The sequence below is a fragment of the Scardinius erythrophthalmus genome, assembly GCF_964197995.2.
Source record: "Scardinius erythrophthalmus genome assembly, chromosome: 21".
Taxonomy (NCBI): domain Eukaryota; kingdom Metazoa; phylum Chordata; class Actinopteri; order Cypriniformes; family Leuciscidae; genus Scardinius; species Scardinius erythrophthalmus.
Window position 1 is genome coordinate 3,950,916 of NC_138241.1, and position 16,652 is coordinate 3,967,567.

Consider the following 16,652-nt stretch of genomic DNA (forward strand, 5'->3'; position numbering starts at 1 on the left):
TCCACCAGCTCCTCATATGCGGGGACATGGGGTGGCGAGTCATCCCCAAAATCCCCGCCTTCGATGCTGAGCACGTCTACTTCCTCAGAAGCAGACAGCTCAAGCATCGGGCTCTCCACTCGCGCGGAAGAAGCCGCCGAGCGTGCTTCCGCGCGAGGCGGGAGAGCATCGGAACTGGCGGATGAATCACGAGAGCGTGCCTCGGCAGTCTCGGGATCCCCCGCCAGATCCATTTGCGAGCCCCATGAAGAGCGTTGTCGCGCCGCCTCAGCGAACGCGGGTCCCGCACCACGAGGCTCGCGAGCCTGGCCATCATCATCGAAGATGGCCAGACGGGAACGCAGCACACGGATTGTTAATTTCTCACAATCCATGCAAGCAGCCCCCTCGAGAGCTGCCCACGCGTGCTGCGCTCCCAAACAGTGTACACACAGTTGGTGCGTGTCCCCACCCGTGATATAACGAGGGCAGGGATGCACACCCCTCCTGTAACTGCTTTTACTCGCCATTTGCTTATATATATATATATATATGTGCTTTGTGACTGATAGACAAACAACACCAAATAAGACATACAAGAGACAGAGAGCGCTTTGCTGAAGAACAGAAAGCTATCTCTTTTGTGTGCCGGCGTCCTTTTATAGCTTCCGCATGTGCCGTCACACATTACGTCATGACGCAACACCAATCAGGATTGGTTTAGTTTCATTCATACTTCAGAGGCGCTACGCTGAGGGGCGTTCCCCCAAAGTGTCATTCGACGCAGTTCGAGTTCCCTCGAAAGGGAACTACATATACCCTTTAAAAAAAAAATAGCAGTTGTTTAGCAGGGTCTGTGAAACCTGTTCTGAAATGGTTTTATTATAATATACTGTATATCGTTATCGCAAGAGGCTGCAATGTATATCACAATATAGATTTTAGGCCATATCGCCCATCCCTAATTGATAGCCTATGGTAGTTGATAATAACATAGGCCTACCTAATGTTGCCTACGGACGGTAACAGTACAGAAGTAACCTTTTACAGTCTATGAGTAGAACAGCTTTCTCAAGCAGTTTGTGATGCATTTTGGAAACAGGAGATGAGCCCCTGGTCTAATGCGCCACCTGGCTTGAGAAACCCGTTCTCAAAGACTTAGGCTACTTTTATAGTCATTATTTGGGTAGCACACATATTCTGAATGCCTTCGGCAGAATTCAAATGAGCCATTTTAATCTAGATTAATTTCAAAATTAATCTAGATTAATCTAGATTAAAAAAATTAATCTATGCCCACCTCTAATATATGTGTGTGTGTGTGTGTGTGTGTGTGTGTGTGTGTGTGTGTGTGTTTATATATATATATATATATATATATATATATATATATATAGATATATATAGATATATATATATAGATATATATAGATATACACACACACACACACACACACAGTACACAAACTTTTAGGTTAGATGCGATTAATCGCTTTGACAGCACTAATATTCATGCATTTAGCAGACACTTTTATCCAAAGTGACATACAACAGAAGTACATAAGCAATCCGTCACAGTACTAAAAATAATCATAGTGTACTATATTGTAGGTTTATCAGAAAGCCAGACTAGGAAACAAGTTAAATCCGGGCCCACACTCCAGGAGTTTTAGGCTGATTCATCCCTGATTTTCCCCTCCTGACAATCTGAGGATAAATCTTGTCCAGGACATTGGTCGGTTCTGATGTTCGGCCCTGATTATCTGGTAATGTGAGGCATTTACAGATCAAATCTCAAACCTCCCACACTGCTCGCAGACACATCAGGGCCCGCCCGATAATATCAAACATGTTTTTGATTATGACTGTTATGTCAGTACTTTCACAATAGCCAATGAGAAACAAGTTTACAAGGAGACGGAAGGGAATGAGAGAAGTTTTGAAATGGTGACCGCGAAACAAGCTGCTGTATGGCTTCGTTGGACAGCGGTGATAGAGGAATTAATATTAGTAAATATTATTATTAATAAGTATTATTATTATTATTATTATTATTATTATTATTAGAAAGTTAACAGTTAACATCTTAAAGACAGTTTATTGTTACATGTACCATGTGTTTGTCCCTGGACTTATGTTGAAGTGTTTCCTGTTCCTTGTGCCATGTTTGTAGTCTTTTGTAGTCCTATTGTTCTTTGGTTTCCCCAGTTCATTAGTCTTGGTGTGTCTTGTTAGATTGTTAGCCCTTGTGTTTCCCTCTGGTATTGTTCAATTGGAAATCACACACGTGTTGTTCACAGTCAAAACAAACCGGAGACCATAATCGTATAATAGTTTTTTTTTTTTCTTTAACCCTTTAAGGTACGCACCATGAAAAAAGCAAAGGAAAATTTATTTCTTTGCATTTTTTATTCAATTATGATAACAATAACAACAATCAATATTTTTTTTTAAATTAGACTCTACAGTATTTTAGATACAGTGCTCTACCAAACGGTTGAGATGTCTGTTCATAGTAAAAGAACAACATTCAGAACAAGTCAATGTTGTGCAGTTTCTTGACCAATAAAAAATCTGATGGCTGCTATTGATGGCTCCAAACACATCAAGTGTGTGTGTGTGTGTGTGTGTGTGTGTGTGTGTGTGTGTGTGTGTGTGTGTGTGTGTGTCTCTGTGTCTCTGTGTGTGTGTGTGTGTGTGTGTGTGTGTGTGTGTGTGTGTTGGTGCAAAACTTCACCCAAGATTTGATTAGTACGGGGCCCCCCAAGTCCCACTTTGTCAAAAAAAAAAATTATAACTATCTCGTGGCCTCAAGATAGCAACTCATGATAGTATCTTGAGGCCACGAGTTACTATCTTGAGGCCACGAGTTACTATCTTGAGGCCACGCCCACGAGATACTATCTTGAGGCCACGCCCACGAGATACTATCTTGAGGCCACGAGTTACTATCTTGAGGCCACGAGTTACTATCTTGAGGCCACGAGATAGTATCTTGAGGCCACAGGTTACTATCTTGAGGCCACGAGATAGTATCTTGAGGCCACGAGTTACTATCTTGAGGCCACGAGTTACTATCTTGAGGCCACGAGTTACTATCTTGAGGCCACGAGTTACTATCTTGAGACCACGGGTTACTATCTTGAGGCCACGGGTTACTATCCTGAGGCCACGGGTTACTATCCTGAGGCCACATGTTACTATCTTGAGGCCACGAGTTACTATCTTGAGGCCACGAGTTACTATCTTGAGGCCACGAGTTACTATCTTGAGGCCACGGGTTACTATCTTGAGGCCACGGGTTACTATCTTGAGGCCACGGGTTACTATCTTGAGACCACGGGTTACTATCTTGAGGCCACGGGTTATTATCCTGAGGCCACGGGTTACTATCCTGAGGCCACGGGTTACTATCTTGAGGCCACGAGTTACTATCCTGAGGCCACGAGTTACTATCTTGAGGCCACGGGTTACTATCTTGAGGCCACGAGTTACTATCTTGAGGCCACGAGTTACTATCTTGAGGCCACGAGTTACTATCTTGAGGCCACGAGTTACTATCTTGAGGCCACGAGATACTATCTTGAGGCCACGAGTTACTATCTTGAGGCCACGAGTTACTATCTTGAGGCCACGAGTTACTATCTTGAGGCCACGAGATACTATCTTGAGGCCACGAGTTACTATCTTGAGGCCACGAGTTACTATCTTGAGGACACGGGTTACTATCTTGAGGCCACGGGATACTATCTTGAGGCCACGGGTTACTATCTTGAGACCACGGGTTACTATCTTGAGACCACGGGTTACTATCTTGAGGCCACGGGTTACTATCTTGAGACCACGGGTTACTATCTTGAGACCACGGGTTACTATCTTGAGGCCACGGGTTACTATCCTGAGGCCACGGGTTACTATCTTGAGGCCACGGGTTACTATCTTGAGGCCACGGGTTACTATCTTGAGGCCACGAGTTACTATCTTGAGGCCACGAGTTACTATCTTGAGGCCACGAGTTACTATCTTGAGGCCACGCCCACGAGATACTATCTTGAGGCCACGCCCACGAGATACTATCTTGAGGCCACGAGTTACTATCTTGAGGCCACGAGTTACTATCTTGAGGCCACGAGTTACTATCTTGAGGCCACGAGTTACTATCTTGAGGCCACGAGTTACTATCTTGAGCCCACGAGTTACTATCTTGAGCCCACGAGTTACTATCTTGAGGCCACGAGTTACTATCTTGAGGCCACGAGTTACTATCTTGAGGCCACGAGTTACTATCTTGAGACCACGGGTTACTATCCTGAGGCCACGGGTTACTATCCTGAGGCCACGGGTTACTATCTTGAGGCCACATGTTACTATCTTGAGGCCACGAGTTACTATCTTGAGCCCACGAGTTACTATCTTGAGCCCACGAGATACTATCTTGAGGCCACGAGATACTATCTTGAGGCCACGAGATACTATCTTGAGGCCACGAGATACAATCTTGAGGCCACGAGTTACTATCTTGAGGTCACGAGTTACAATCTTGAGGCCACGAGTTACTATCTTGAGGTCACGAGTTACTATCTTGAGGCCACGAGATACTATCTTGAGGCCACGAGTTACTATCTTGAGGCCACGAGTTACTATCTTGAGGCCACGAGTTACTATCTTGAGGCCACGAGTTACTATCTTGAGGCCACAAGATAGTATCTTGAGGCCACGAGTTACTATCTTGAGGCCACAAGATAGTATCTTGAGGCCACGAGTTACTATCTTGAGCCCACGAGATACTATCTAGAGATACTATATTGATCAAATATTTCTCATCAAATATGAAATTGAATAATATTAAATGTATCATTTTACCAACACTAACCCTTTTGTTCATTGCAAATAGCTCATTTTACCAACATTAGCTAATTTTACCAACATTAGCTAATTTTACCAACATTAGCTAGCTTCTCTACCATAAAAAGACATCTCAACCGTTTGGTAGAGCATGTTTTGAAAAAATTATTTGACCCTTATAAGACTTATTTTTGTTTAATTAAGTTACATAATTCTGTTTAACAAGTCCTCTGAAACGATAATATGTCAACGAAATAGTTTTACCTTTAAAAGTCCCGCCTATATGCGTCATCAAAGGATGAGTAAATTTTCGCTGTGTCACGTGCTGTTTGAAGGAACAATGAAAAGGCATGCTGCTCACAGACACAGCGCCATCTAGTGGATTTTTTTTTGCATTGCACAACTACACCAAACAATAGAGATGGCTCATTCAGGTTGAGTTAAGCTTGATGCATTTTTTAATTAAATATAGTGACTTAAAGTGTGGTCTACCAAACGGTTGAGTAGTACCTTAAAGGGTTAATGTTATGTTGAGGGGATTTTTATTTCCATGTAAAAATGTTAAAAAATGATTTTAAAAAACAATTTTATACTTTTTTTTAATTTATGCAGTATGTAAAATGGAGCAAAAGTACATCAAATCACATTGAATGGAGGCAGATTAGTGCCATCTGGTGAAAAAAAAAATAAAGAAAATAATCTGTAATACCATGGTGTAGCCACTAGATACCTGTATATATATCGATATATACAGGGCTCTGTATTCCCTAGTTCCTGAGAACAGTGTTTTTAGACATAATTACTTACTTTCATTAGGTTTTGCATTTGGTTATATATTTTGAGATTATTGAAGACTAGTTTTTGCCAGTTTAATTGTTGTTGTTTTTTGTTGTTGTTTTAAATGTTGATTTAAAGTGTTAGTTTTTGCATCATGATTACAGTCAGACCAGAAGACAGTGGGTCTGTTTCGCACTCTTGATGTTTTAGAGTTTCACCCCTTCACTGCTGTGTACTTTTTTCTCTGTTTTGTTGCCGATTTGTATATTTTTTTATATTTCCTGGTTAACAGCTTTTGAGACTATGCACACAGTATGGAGTAGATTTTGATATTAAGTATAATCCAAAAAAGAGTAAAATTATGACTATAAGAAGTAGAGAAGATAAATATTCACATTTCCCTGATTTTTATCTATCTGGTACTGTACTTGATGTATGCACAGATATTACATATCTTGGACATATTATTGCAAATGACCTGTCTGATGACAAGGATATTTATAGGCAGCGTCGTAAGCTGTATGTGCAGGCGAACATGTTGTGTCGTAAGTTTAGTATGTGCTCTGTCCCTGTGAAGATTTCACTCTTTAGAACATACTGTACACCGTTGTACACTGCCTATCTGTGGTGCCGTTACAAGCAAGATAGCATTAGAAAGCTCACAGTAGCTTATAATGACAGCATGAGGCTGCTGCTAAGAGTTCCAAGAGACTCCAGTGCAAGCCATATGTTTGTTAGTGCCGGGGTACCTACCTGTGCTGCAGTCTTGCGTAACTTAATGTTTAGATTTATGGGTAGGGTGTCTGAGTCAAAAAATGACCTAATTGCTGCGTTAACTAACCCTAGACGAAGTTCTGTAAGATTGTCGTCCAGACTGTGGAACCATTGGGGTACATGTCTGTATGTTAGACATTGAACACTGTGTGTTTTACTATGTGTGTGTTTTTGTGTATGTGTTTTTTAATATGTATGTGTTTTTGTATTGAATTATGGATCCCTCTGGGTCTGGAAATAAAGTTTATTATTATATTGTGGTCATTTTTGATCACGAACAACACGACCATTCGTCTTTTTCAAATCAAGTCAACAATTATTTTTTTAGCACATAGCAAGTGCCGCAAAAGTCACCAAGTAACACACCATTCTGATAAAGTTACGATTTTATTTTTATTATGTTTTGGTCTAAAATAACCGAAAACCAGAGGGGTATTTAAACCCCAGTGCTTTCAGTGTTCTTTGTCAGGTCTTTTCCTTGTATGCTTTTTGTTTGGTGTTTTCAGTTCTGCTCCTGGTGAATCTCTGTTTTGACTCTTATTTTCATTAAATCTTACTGTGTGTGTGTGTGTGTGTGTGTGAGCAGCATTGTAATAAAAGTACCACAAGAACATGAATGTAATAATGCTAAACGGTTCCACTGGTGACCTCAGCCGGAGTCGGACAGTGTCGTAACTGGAGGGTGAGAATACAAACTTGCTCCTTCAGGTCAGTCTGTGTCAGGACAGTAGAAACTCACCCTCTGGGTCCAGCAGTCGGGCCACACCAAGCTGCTCCGCCACACCAAACGCTTGCTCTAAGTTGGATCTACTACTTTGTGTTGAAACTCTGCTCATATCCACCAGATCAGGCCTGAATGAAGACAAAATCATGACAACATGATCTTATTTCAAAATCTCTGCATGTCTGATATCTTTCAGTGAGAGATATGTTTGGTATTACATTCCAGGATTTAGCTTTAATCTAAATTTTGTTTGATTGATGGTGACAGGTATTTTCATTTATGCAAAGTGACCCTGGAGTAATACTGGGTTTGTGTAAATCCCCATAGGATATCAGTGACAAACAGTGTCAAAAACTTCACATGTACAGTACTCACTCACAATCAAGTGACGTCATTCATTTGAAGGAGCATAAAAGGAACAATTATATTTTGCATTGAGAAAATTAAGCTTATTTTAGGACCGCTAAGAATCTTGGTCCCAAAACAGTCTTCATATTCTATAAGAAAAACAGGTTTTCTTCGTTTTGATTTTGGGGTGAAATATGACCCAGATATGCTCTTGACAGGTTTCGTGAGATTCACTCATAAGGATTATTATTCCCTGACTGACAGGAATAGTGATGGCTAGAAATATCTTTGCACAAAGAAGTAATTATTCAGAATCTAGGTCATCTGTACTTCTGTTAGGTAAAATGACATTTCATCAAACTATAAAGGGCAGATTATGGCTATGAGGCACAACAGATCATTCCAAGAATAGAGATGAGAGATACACATACTGTACAAGTGTAAACAGCTCTCGTAACCTATTTTACTTCACAATGTAACATTTTATTACAGAGTGAAACAGGATATTCAGTTTGAAAGAAGGCCAAGACTGTGGTTGTTACAGTACCAAGATTTCAGTAGTTGGTAACATACCAATACTAGTCAAAGTGTGCGGTTCTCCAATACTAGTCAAAGTTTGTGGTTCTCTGTACCAATTTTAGTACCAGAGCAAAAACTTTTAAATTAAGTACTTTAAAAAATGTTGTCCTGTTTGTCTCATCCGCTGGTTATCACGATCAATGTGTAAAATTAAAGAATACGTAAGAAATGCTTAATACGTGTGCAAATAGTGCAAAGTGTTAAATATAAACTGAGAAACCGACGAAGGTCTTGCATAATTTGCAGACGACATTGGTCTGACTACGGTCAGACTTATAAAATCCAAAAAACTGCCATACTGGCGAGCTGACTTTCCCTGTTTTATCAACAATCGCTGACGCACTCACTTTCCACTTATCACTCCACGCCGGTTCTGTTACTGAAGAATCCAACACGAGACCGGCTGTTAGCGTGTTACCAGAGAGTGAGTGCCTTTGTTCAAGCAACCAAACTTTCTTCGCAACCTCTGGTTTCTTCCGACGTAGAAAAAAAAATTATTGAATGTTCTATCGAACGCATTTTTTATTGATATTCATTACGTGTCTATCGCGAGACATATCGTTATCGTTTTATCGCCCAGCCCTAATCAGCTGAATACTGAATACACACGGTACTTCGGTTCTACCGGTCCTGCAGAAATGCTTGCAGAGTTTTATCCATCTGTAGCAGGATTGAATGGTGAAAAATGTCTCTACTGTACATAACAGGTTATGAGTTTTTCCGAGGCAGAGCAAGTTATTACATTTTTATGACAGATTTGTTTTTCTATGGAATAATGTGAATTGATGCACTATGAACAATATGACAAAGAACCTGATAAATATTGATGTAATGTTGCCTTTCTGCCAATGTGGACAGCTGAGAGCGAGACACACCACTAGGGTTTAAAGCGGAGCCTCTGTGTTTAGTCAAATCCAAGTAAGCGGGATTTACATAGGTCACCAGAAACTGAAATTCTGTAATTTATTTACTCACCCTTTAAAAACACGAAATCAGATGCAAACAGATAGAAAAAGACATGTATACGCTCTGGAAATTGACATTACCTGTACTTATGAATAATAGCATTGAACAGTCGTCCATCCCTCCACGAGGTAGTGAAGTTGTCGCAACGAACCCCCACGTAGCCTTCGGTCATCTGCTTGGACCACAGCAGAAGCCTCTCCTTGGCTGTCATGTCCTCGGACTCTCCCGTCACGTGGATGTCCGAGATCTGCAGGCAGGAAAGATGACATTCTCGTTAATATTGTTAAGAATCTGTGTTATAACATAGATATGGGGCCTCTTTTCAAACCCAGTCATATTCAGCAATCTGTAAAGAAATGGTAATTTTGTAATACAAAAATCAATCATTTTAACCCTTAAAACTCATCTTTGATCACCAAAATTGCATATTTAAACCGTTTTTCCTTGAAAAGAAATTTCTTCATGCCTTAAAATATCTTGAATGTAACTCGACACCCTTGCCTTATTTAGTATATGCAGTTCTATGAATATGCAAATGAGCATATTTAACATTTAACATATAACAGAATTACACTTTTTGAAATGAATGTGCATGACTTCACATCTAAAGGTTTTTGCCATAATGTAATTTCAATCTGTTCTGCGAATAATCTAGCAAAAGGTGAGTTTAGAATTAAGAATAAATAAAGATGCATATATCATGCACATACAGAGATTTTTGTGCAGCTCAGTTGTTGTGTGCTTTAATTGGTTGGATCTTCCAACAGGACAACAGCCCAAAACAAACATCAAAATCAACACAAAAATGGGTAACTGAGCACAAAATGAAGCTTCTGCCATGACCGTCCCAGTCCCCTAAACTGAACCCCATAGAAGATGAGTGGGGTGAACTGAAGAGGAGAAGCACCAACAAGATCTTGTGAATCTGAAGGATCTGGAGAGATTCTGACTGGAGGAATGGTCTCTGGTCTCTTGTCAATTCTTCCCCAAACTCATCAGGCATTATAGGAGAAGACTCAGAGCTGTAATCTTGGCAAAAGGAGGTTGCAAAAAGTATTTAATAACAGGGAGCCAATAATTATGGCCAGCGTGTTTTGGAGAAAAGCATTTATTTCATAATGTGATTTCCTTGTGATAGGATTGTTATCATTTGTTGTAGGCCACAGTGAAAAAACAAACAGTGCGATTATCTTTCATCTTTTTGTTATTCATATTCTCTAGTTGTATATCTGTGCAGTATAAGTGGTGCAGTGTTTAGTACAAGATGTGAGTTTAATGGGCGACTTGACATCTGTAACCTTAACTGCCCAATTGTTGTGTGTTTTAAGAACAACAGTCTTTATGATTATGACTGTGAACACAAAAAGCATGGCAAGACTTCATCAGTGAAGAAGAATAGAGAGCAAAAACTGAAAGTGAATGACAGGGACCGTCAGACACTATAGCCACGTTTCCACCGCAAGAACATTCCCCAGGAACTAGGAACTTTGTGGTGGTACTCGGTGTGTTTACACCGCAGGAACCAGGGTCTAAATGAAGTTCCGGGTAAATATTTCCCCCTCCGAAAGTCCCTGCTCGTGAGGTACTACTTTTTCAAAGTTCAGGAACTTTCAGGGGTGGGACTTGGGCACTGAACATGCTGATTGGTTGAGTTCATGCCGTATTTTGATTGGTTGACTCCACGCAGCATTTTATTCAACCACCATCTGTTGCGGTGCGTGCAGTAACAGTCGTCTGCTATTCGAATCAACAATGGAGTTTAAAAAATACGGCCGATGGACCGACGACGAGGTTGAAATCCAAAGGGAACTGTAAAGTCGTGCGCAGTCCTACATCACTGGACTATTTGCCTAATCTTCACGGTACTTTAGACCGCGGTGGAAACGCGGCTAGCAACAGGTCTGGGGGAAAAAAGTTCCTGGTAAAAAAGTTCCTGGGACAAATTGTTCCGGGTAATTTAGGTGGAAACGCGACTTAAGAAGAATTGTGTCCAAATAACACAGAACTGCAGCAAACTGACAGCAAACCTCAACATTCACCCTGAAAACCGTTTCCACAAAACCTGACCAAAACCAACATCATTAAAGATTTAATCTCAGACACCACTGCTAAAATGTGAAAAAGATGGAGTTATGATCATAAAACCAGGAATGTTACAGCATGAGGATGAACTTCATTATCTTCTCTGGTCAGTTTAATCACCTGACTTGAATATTATTGAGTGAGAAGCAGATTCCCTCCTTCAACATCTCTGAAGCAACTGGCAATGATCTGATAAACATTCAAAAGATGTATTAATCTACTCTAAGGTTAGTAGTTAAATTGTAAAAATATTGCCTATTTCCAGGTGTTTTTTTGCCCAACCCCAGTAGATTGTGTTATAGTACCATAAAAGGGCCATTTCTTCATTTAGATATATTTATAGTAGTCTCCATTTAGGCAATAAATCATATTAAATGCATTTTCAATATAGCACTGCAAAACACTGATGGTGACTTATGAACAGAGACCGTCTCACACAAGTTCACGTTACAAAGAAGAATTTTCAGCTCTAAAATCAAATGCCTGGAGCAAAAGTTAAGCCAACACCTACTGATTTAAGGAAACACATCATACCACAACAGCTTAACAATCATTTACAGATCGGTAAGTGTATAATATGTGTACGTGCGGACACTGAAGTAAACTCAAAGGAATCTGCCGGCCGGCCACAGTGTAATTATAGCTTGTAGGAAGAGAGCAGAGCACATGGTGTTTAGACTGTGGGTGTGGAAAGACTGATCTATTAAACCAAGAACCAGACACACCAAAACATGCCAACACTGACTAATCACTGCAGTGAATGATAATATTATGGAAACTCTGTGTCATTCATTAAAAAATGGCTAGTGTCTAGATTCAAGATGCTAACTGGTCAATATATAAAAAATATAGTAATAGCAATGACACAAAGTACTATTCACTAGTCACAACACAACATAAAGGTCAACTATTACCTTCTAGTGGAAGCATGCCACTAAATTAACTCTTATGTCTCCTATAGCATTCCTGAAGCTCAACCAGTAGAGTGGTGCTAATAAAACCATAATGGCTTTGATTCCCAGGGAATGCACGTACTGATCAAATGCACACCTTCAATGCATTGTAAATCACTTGGGATAAAAGTGTCTGCCAAATGCATAAAGGTAAATGTACTTGGCTTAAATATTTTTATTATGTAGTAGCCATTTTATACATAAATACGTTATTAAAGCACTCAAGGTTGTTGTATAGGTGCATTCATGCCATATCAGGCCATAATTTGAAAAGGCATTTACGTCCTTATAGAAGTCATAAAAACAACTTAAACTCTGAATTTTCTGAGAGCCCGACTGACCACTGCAACATCATGCGGAAAACCCTCAAGGTTCTGGAGGCTTCCGGAGTAAATATTTCATAATATTTTCTGTTTAATAAGTCCTATAATTGAGAATTCTTAATGTCTTAATAACGCTTAGGCCTCGTCCACACTAATATGTTTTTGTTTGAAAACGCATCTTTTTCTCTTCGTTTTGGCCTTCCCTCCACTAAGATGGGGGTTTAGAAACGAAAACAAATCTTTTTGAAAAACGCTCTCATTTGGATACATTTGAAAACGCTGTTTTCGCGTTGTCAAAACGGAGGTATTTAAAAACGATGACGTAAGTTTAGTCATGTGATGCATATTGAACCCATAGACATTGAGGTTTATACCTGTTGTGAGCTATTCACTTTCACACTGTTGCTAAAATATGTTACTTCACACACTCTTCCAATCACAGTCCTGCAAAGATGACAGAAAATGCAGTCACATTTGCCGTCCTGCTGCAAAACATGAACACAGTTGCGTTTTACACCAAACATATATTGGTGTGTGAGTGCGGCCTGGACGCATCAGTGAATGCTGTGATATTTTGCTAAATAAAATGATCCTGCCAGAAGAATTGCGTGATAACTTGATTATGTCTGTATCGTCTCAGTGAGTTTTTATGAGGGTTTACACATGTGCTGTCAGGTGAATTTATCATTTTCCAGCGTTTCAGTGTGGATGAGAAACTTTGTAACATGCTTGAAAACGCTAATGTGGCAGAGAGCGTTTTGTAATGAAAACTCAGTTTCCGGATTAACGTAGACGTAGCCTCAGAGTCGAATGTTCCAGGTTGTCATCTAATAATTATAACAACGGAGACCTGGTGTGAATGCAGCATACTCTATATCACAAATTACCAGTGTATGACGTGCAATGGACATTATTGTTTTAAGTAACGTCATGTGCATCGTGTCATTGCATCATAAGTGGCATCTCAAATGTTGACAGATGCTGATATTACCTCCTGGTGTTTAGTAGAACCAAGTTTAAGATCTTGTTGGACAGTATCCAAAGAAGCCTGGGAAACTAAATGCCCCGAGCAAGTGTGGGCCCTCCTCCGCTTCCTGTGCACTTGAGTGTCCCATATAATTCTGGAGAACCCTTCCATGTTTTCCAGCTGACGATCTACACTGCTCCTCTCCAGGGAGCCTTTTTCTCTCAGTGTCTGGAGCATATGCTCCACCGCTCCGAAACTAGCCGCCCTCCTCAATTGTCTCCGCAAAAGTTTCTTTTCCACAAGCTTGTCCTTTGTGGTGATGCTTCCGGAGCTCTTGGTGACCCCGTGTAGATTATGCTCGGCAGTGGGCCTGTTTTTGTCCTTATTTATCTGATAATTACCTGGCTTTCTACCAGTTTTACCTCGGAGGACTGGGACTTCTCCAACGTAGACCCCATGGCTGATACTGTGCTGCCTGGGCCTTGGAAACTCGTCTTGCTCTGAGTTCAATGTACCAACCAGATTAAGAAAATTACCACCAGATGTGGCATAATCCAGGTCATCAGTCTTACAGCTTTCATGGCTTCTTAAAGAGTCAGTGGCATTAAAATCAGCTGATTTTCTCTTTTTCCTCCTTTGAAAGTATCGGCGTCCACTGAGCTCCTTTGGTGCGGGGCTGATTGGGGCTTTCGTGGGATCAACATAACACTCCTCCTTAGAGTCCCTCACGCATCCACACATATTACCCATGGTGGTTGCTCATGCTAATAAAGCTGCCCATTAAGAAAGATTCGCTCCTTCCAGCCAGCTTTAAACAAGTTCAGCAAGTTCAAGAGTTTATTATCCCAGGAATTGGCAGCCATCGTTTCCCCAGCAAGTATTTAGGTATGAAGGTGATGTCAGACGAATCAGCAGTAGTCCAATATCCAGAGAAGTGCGGATGATGTGAATTCCTCTGAGACTCGGTAGAAGACCGAGACGCTCCAAACAAACTTCTGTTTCTTGTATCGCACGTTCACCAGGCTCGCTGCACAGCCCGGCCCTTTCTTCTAATGCTGCCAACACACTGAAGTCTCAGTGACCTTTGAAACTGCACCCTTTGCCCTGATCCTCCAGAACAAACACTTTACAGATCGAGGCGACACAAACTAACGCAGATCTAGGTAGCTCTCTGTCACAGCTGAGGAAACGTCACCGTCCTCATGTGATGTGTAAACACAGCCACCCCCAGATCCCTGCTGGTGTTGAGTTTCCAGAGGCTGAATGTCCTTAGTGGTGGGTGGCTGGAGAGAGAGAGAGAGAGAGAGAGAGAGAGAGAGAGAGAGAGAGAAAGAGAGAGACTCTCACACTCTCATCTGTTCCCTGATGGCTTCTGGGCCGTGTGTGAAACCTCTGCTCAGCAAGTTGAGCCATTCAAATAGGACTTACCAGGCTGAGAGAGTCATGGCCTGTCATGTGGCCTTTTAAAATAACAGGACAACATGGCTGGATTGACAACATGGCAAATTGCACTGCCCCACACAACAAAGCTCTCTATTTGCTCTTTAATCTAGCTCAAAACAAGAGCAAAGCATTGAAAAGAATCAAGTCCAACACTTAAAGCAAACAAACATAACCAGCGGTCATAGACATGGAAGATTATAACTTATATTGGCTATATAAACTTGCTTGGGTGTATATTAAATCATCTCAGTTGTATAGTTATAAAATATAATTAGCTTACACAACAATCATAGAACAAACATTAATTTAAAGTTAATTAAGGGTGTTAGCTAAGGCAAAATCCCTATTACTATTGCGTTAAATTGTTTTAGGGAACCTACACAAAATGTGCAGCTACTTTTGCCACATCTCACCACCATAACATCACACACACTTGAGGACGGATCCCTGGAAACTTCCAAGAAATTTATAGTAACCATGCAGCAACATGCTACAAACTGCTTTATAAATTAAGGGTGTTATAATACACAAAAAGGGAAAACAAGTCTCATATGCAATTTAAGCTGCACAAGGATCTGACAAGAAGGAAAGTTCTTTAAACGCTATGCTCATGAGTTAGTTTGTAGCGTATAATATAAAGCTCATGATTAGTGCTGGTATAGTGCTGGTTCGGGCTGGTTAATGCTGGTATAGTGCGGATTAGTGCTGGTATAGTGCTGGTCCAGGCTGGTTAAAGGGCACCTATTATGCAAAATTCACTTTTACATGGTGTTTGAACATAAATGTGTGTTGGCAGTGTGTGAGCAAAACCACCCTAGAATGATAAAAATCCACCCAGTAGTTTTTTTACTATCTCAATAAATCATAAGCACTGTCTCAGAACGCCCTGTTCTAGATTTCCCTCACTGTGACGTAGAAATGAGCTAAGCCCCACCGACGTGATTTGATTGACATCTGGTTTTTGCATAGACCCCGCCCTCGGTGATCTGCATCCTCCATTGTTTCAACGACAGCCGGTAATGTCTCCAAAGAAGTGTAGGTGTTCTGTTGTGGGATGTAAGAATGGACACAGTAGTCTTCACTGACATCAGAGCCACTGAAAACACAGCGGATGGATTTTATTTATGAAGAAAAGGCGCCACTTAAACTTCCTAAATACGAGATTCATTTTCTGACTGACTGTTAGTGAACGAGGGTCAAAGTTAATCCTCAAGTATGGATCGTTGCCTACAGTTCGCGATCCAACGTCACCTCCAGAAAAAGTAAGTGTATTTTATGATTTATGAGCAAATAGTCATTTCAATCGATGTCAGCCAGTTCAACAACAAATGCGTCTAAAGCTATTTATTGTCGTCGTCATAGGATGTCTCAACAAACAACGTCAGACAGTTTTATGTCACGTAGGCATTTTTTTTGCAGCATTTACAAATGTAAATAAATTAAGGTCTGCTCCATCTCCATAGACAGTAGGCTAAACGTCTATCTCCCTCCCCTTAAGAAAAAAAAAATAAATCGTTTGTACTTAGCAAACGTTATCACAGTTGTGTGTGTGTGTAGTTTCAAAAAATTGCGCGAACGTTATCACAGTTCGTGTGTGTGTGTGTGTGTGTGTGTGTGTGTGTGTGTGTGTGTGTGTGTGTGTGTGTGTGTGTGGGTGTGTGTTGCACATCCATAATGGCAAAGGGGACGCGATTAAAACTTTGTAAGTACATAAATGTATCAAATAACCATTCCGAGACGTTTAGTCCATTCTCATTCGTGTTTATTCTGTGCCGGTCTCTCTTCATCATCTGGGTCCAGCAGCAGGGCGGGGATATGCAGCTCATTTACATTTAAAGTGGTAGACGCCAAAACAGCTCTTTTTAAAACAGGCCCCAAAAATGACATTTTCA

At 40.7% G+C, this 16,652-nt stretch overlaps 1 protein-coding gene across 6 annotated transcripts in view; it reads right to left on the bottom strand.

Annotated features, from left to right (window-relative positions):
* dst (dystonin) overlaps positions 1–16,652 on the bottom strand; it is a 204,039-nt gene that overhangs the window by 124,857 nt on the left and 62,530 nt on the right. For 3 of the 6 annotated variants that reach the window (XM_081350185.1, XM_081350184.1, XM_081350183.1), the window contains exons 1-3: positions 13,342–14,214; positions 9,073–9,239; positions 7,115–7,227 (exon numbers count right to left, since the gene is read on the bottom strand). In XM_081350185.1, coding sequence (XP_081206311.1) covers positions 7,115–7,227; positions 9,073–9,239; positions 13,342–14,067 — 1,006 coding nt within the window. In that variant the 5' untranslated portion in view covers positions 14,068–14,214. Of the gene's footprint in view, positions 1–7,114; positions 7,228–9,072; positions 9,240–13,341; positions 14,215–16,652 lie in introns of those variants that run through there. The other 3 variants (XM_081350186.1, XM_081350187.1, XM_081350188.1) reach the window with 1 other exon arrangement.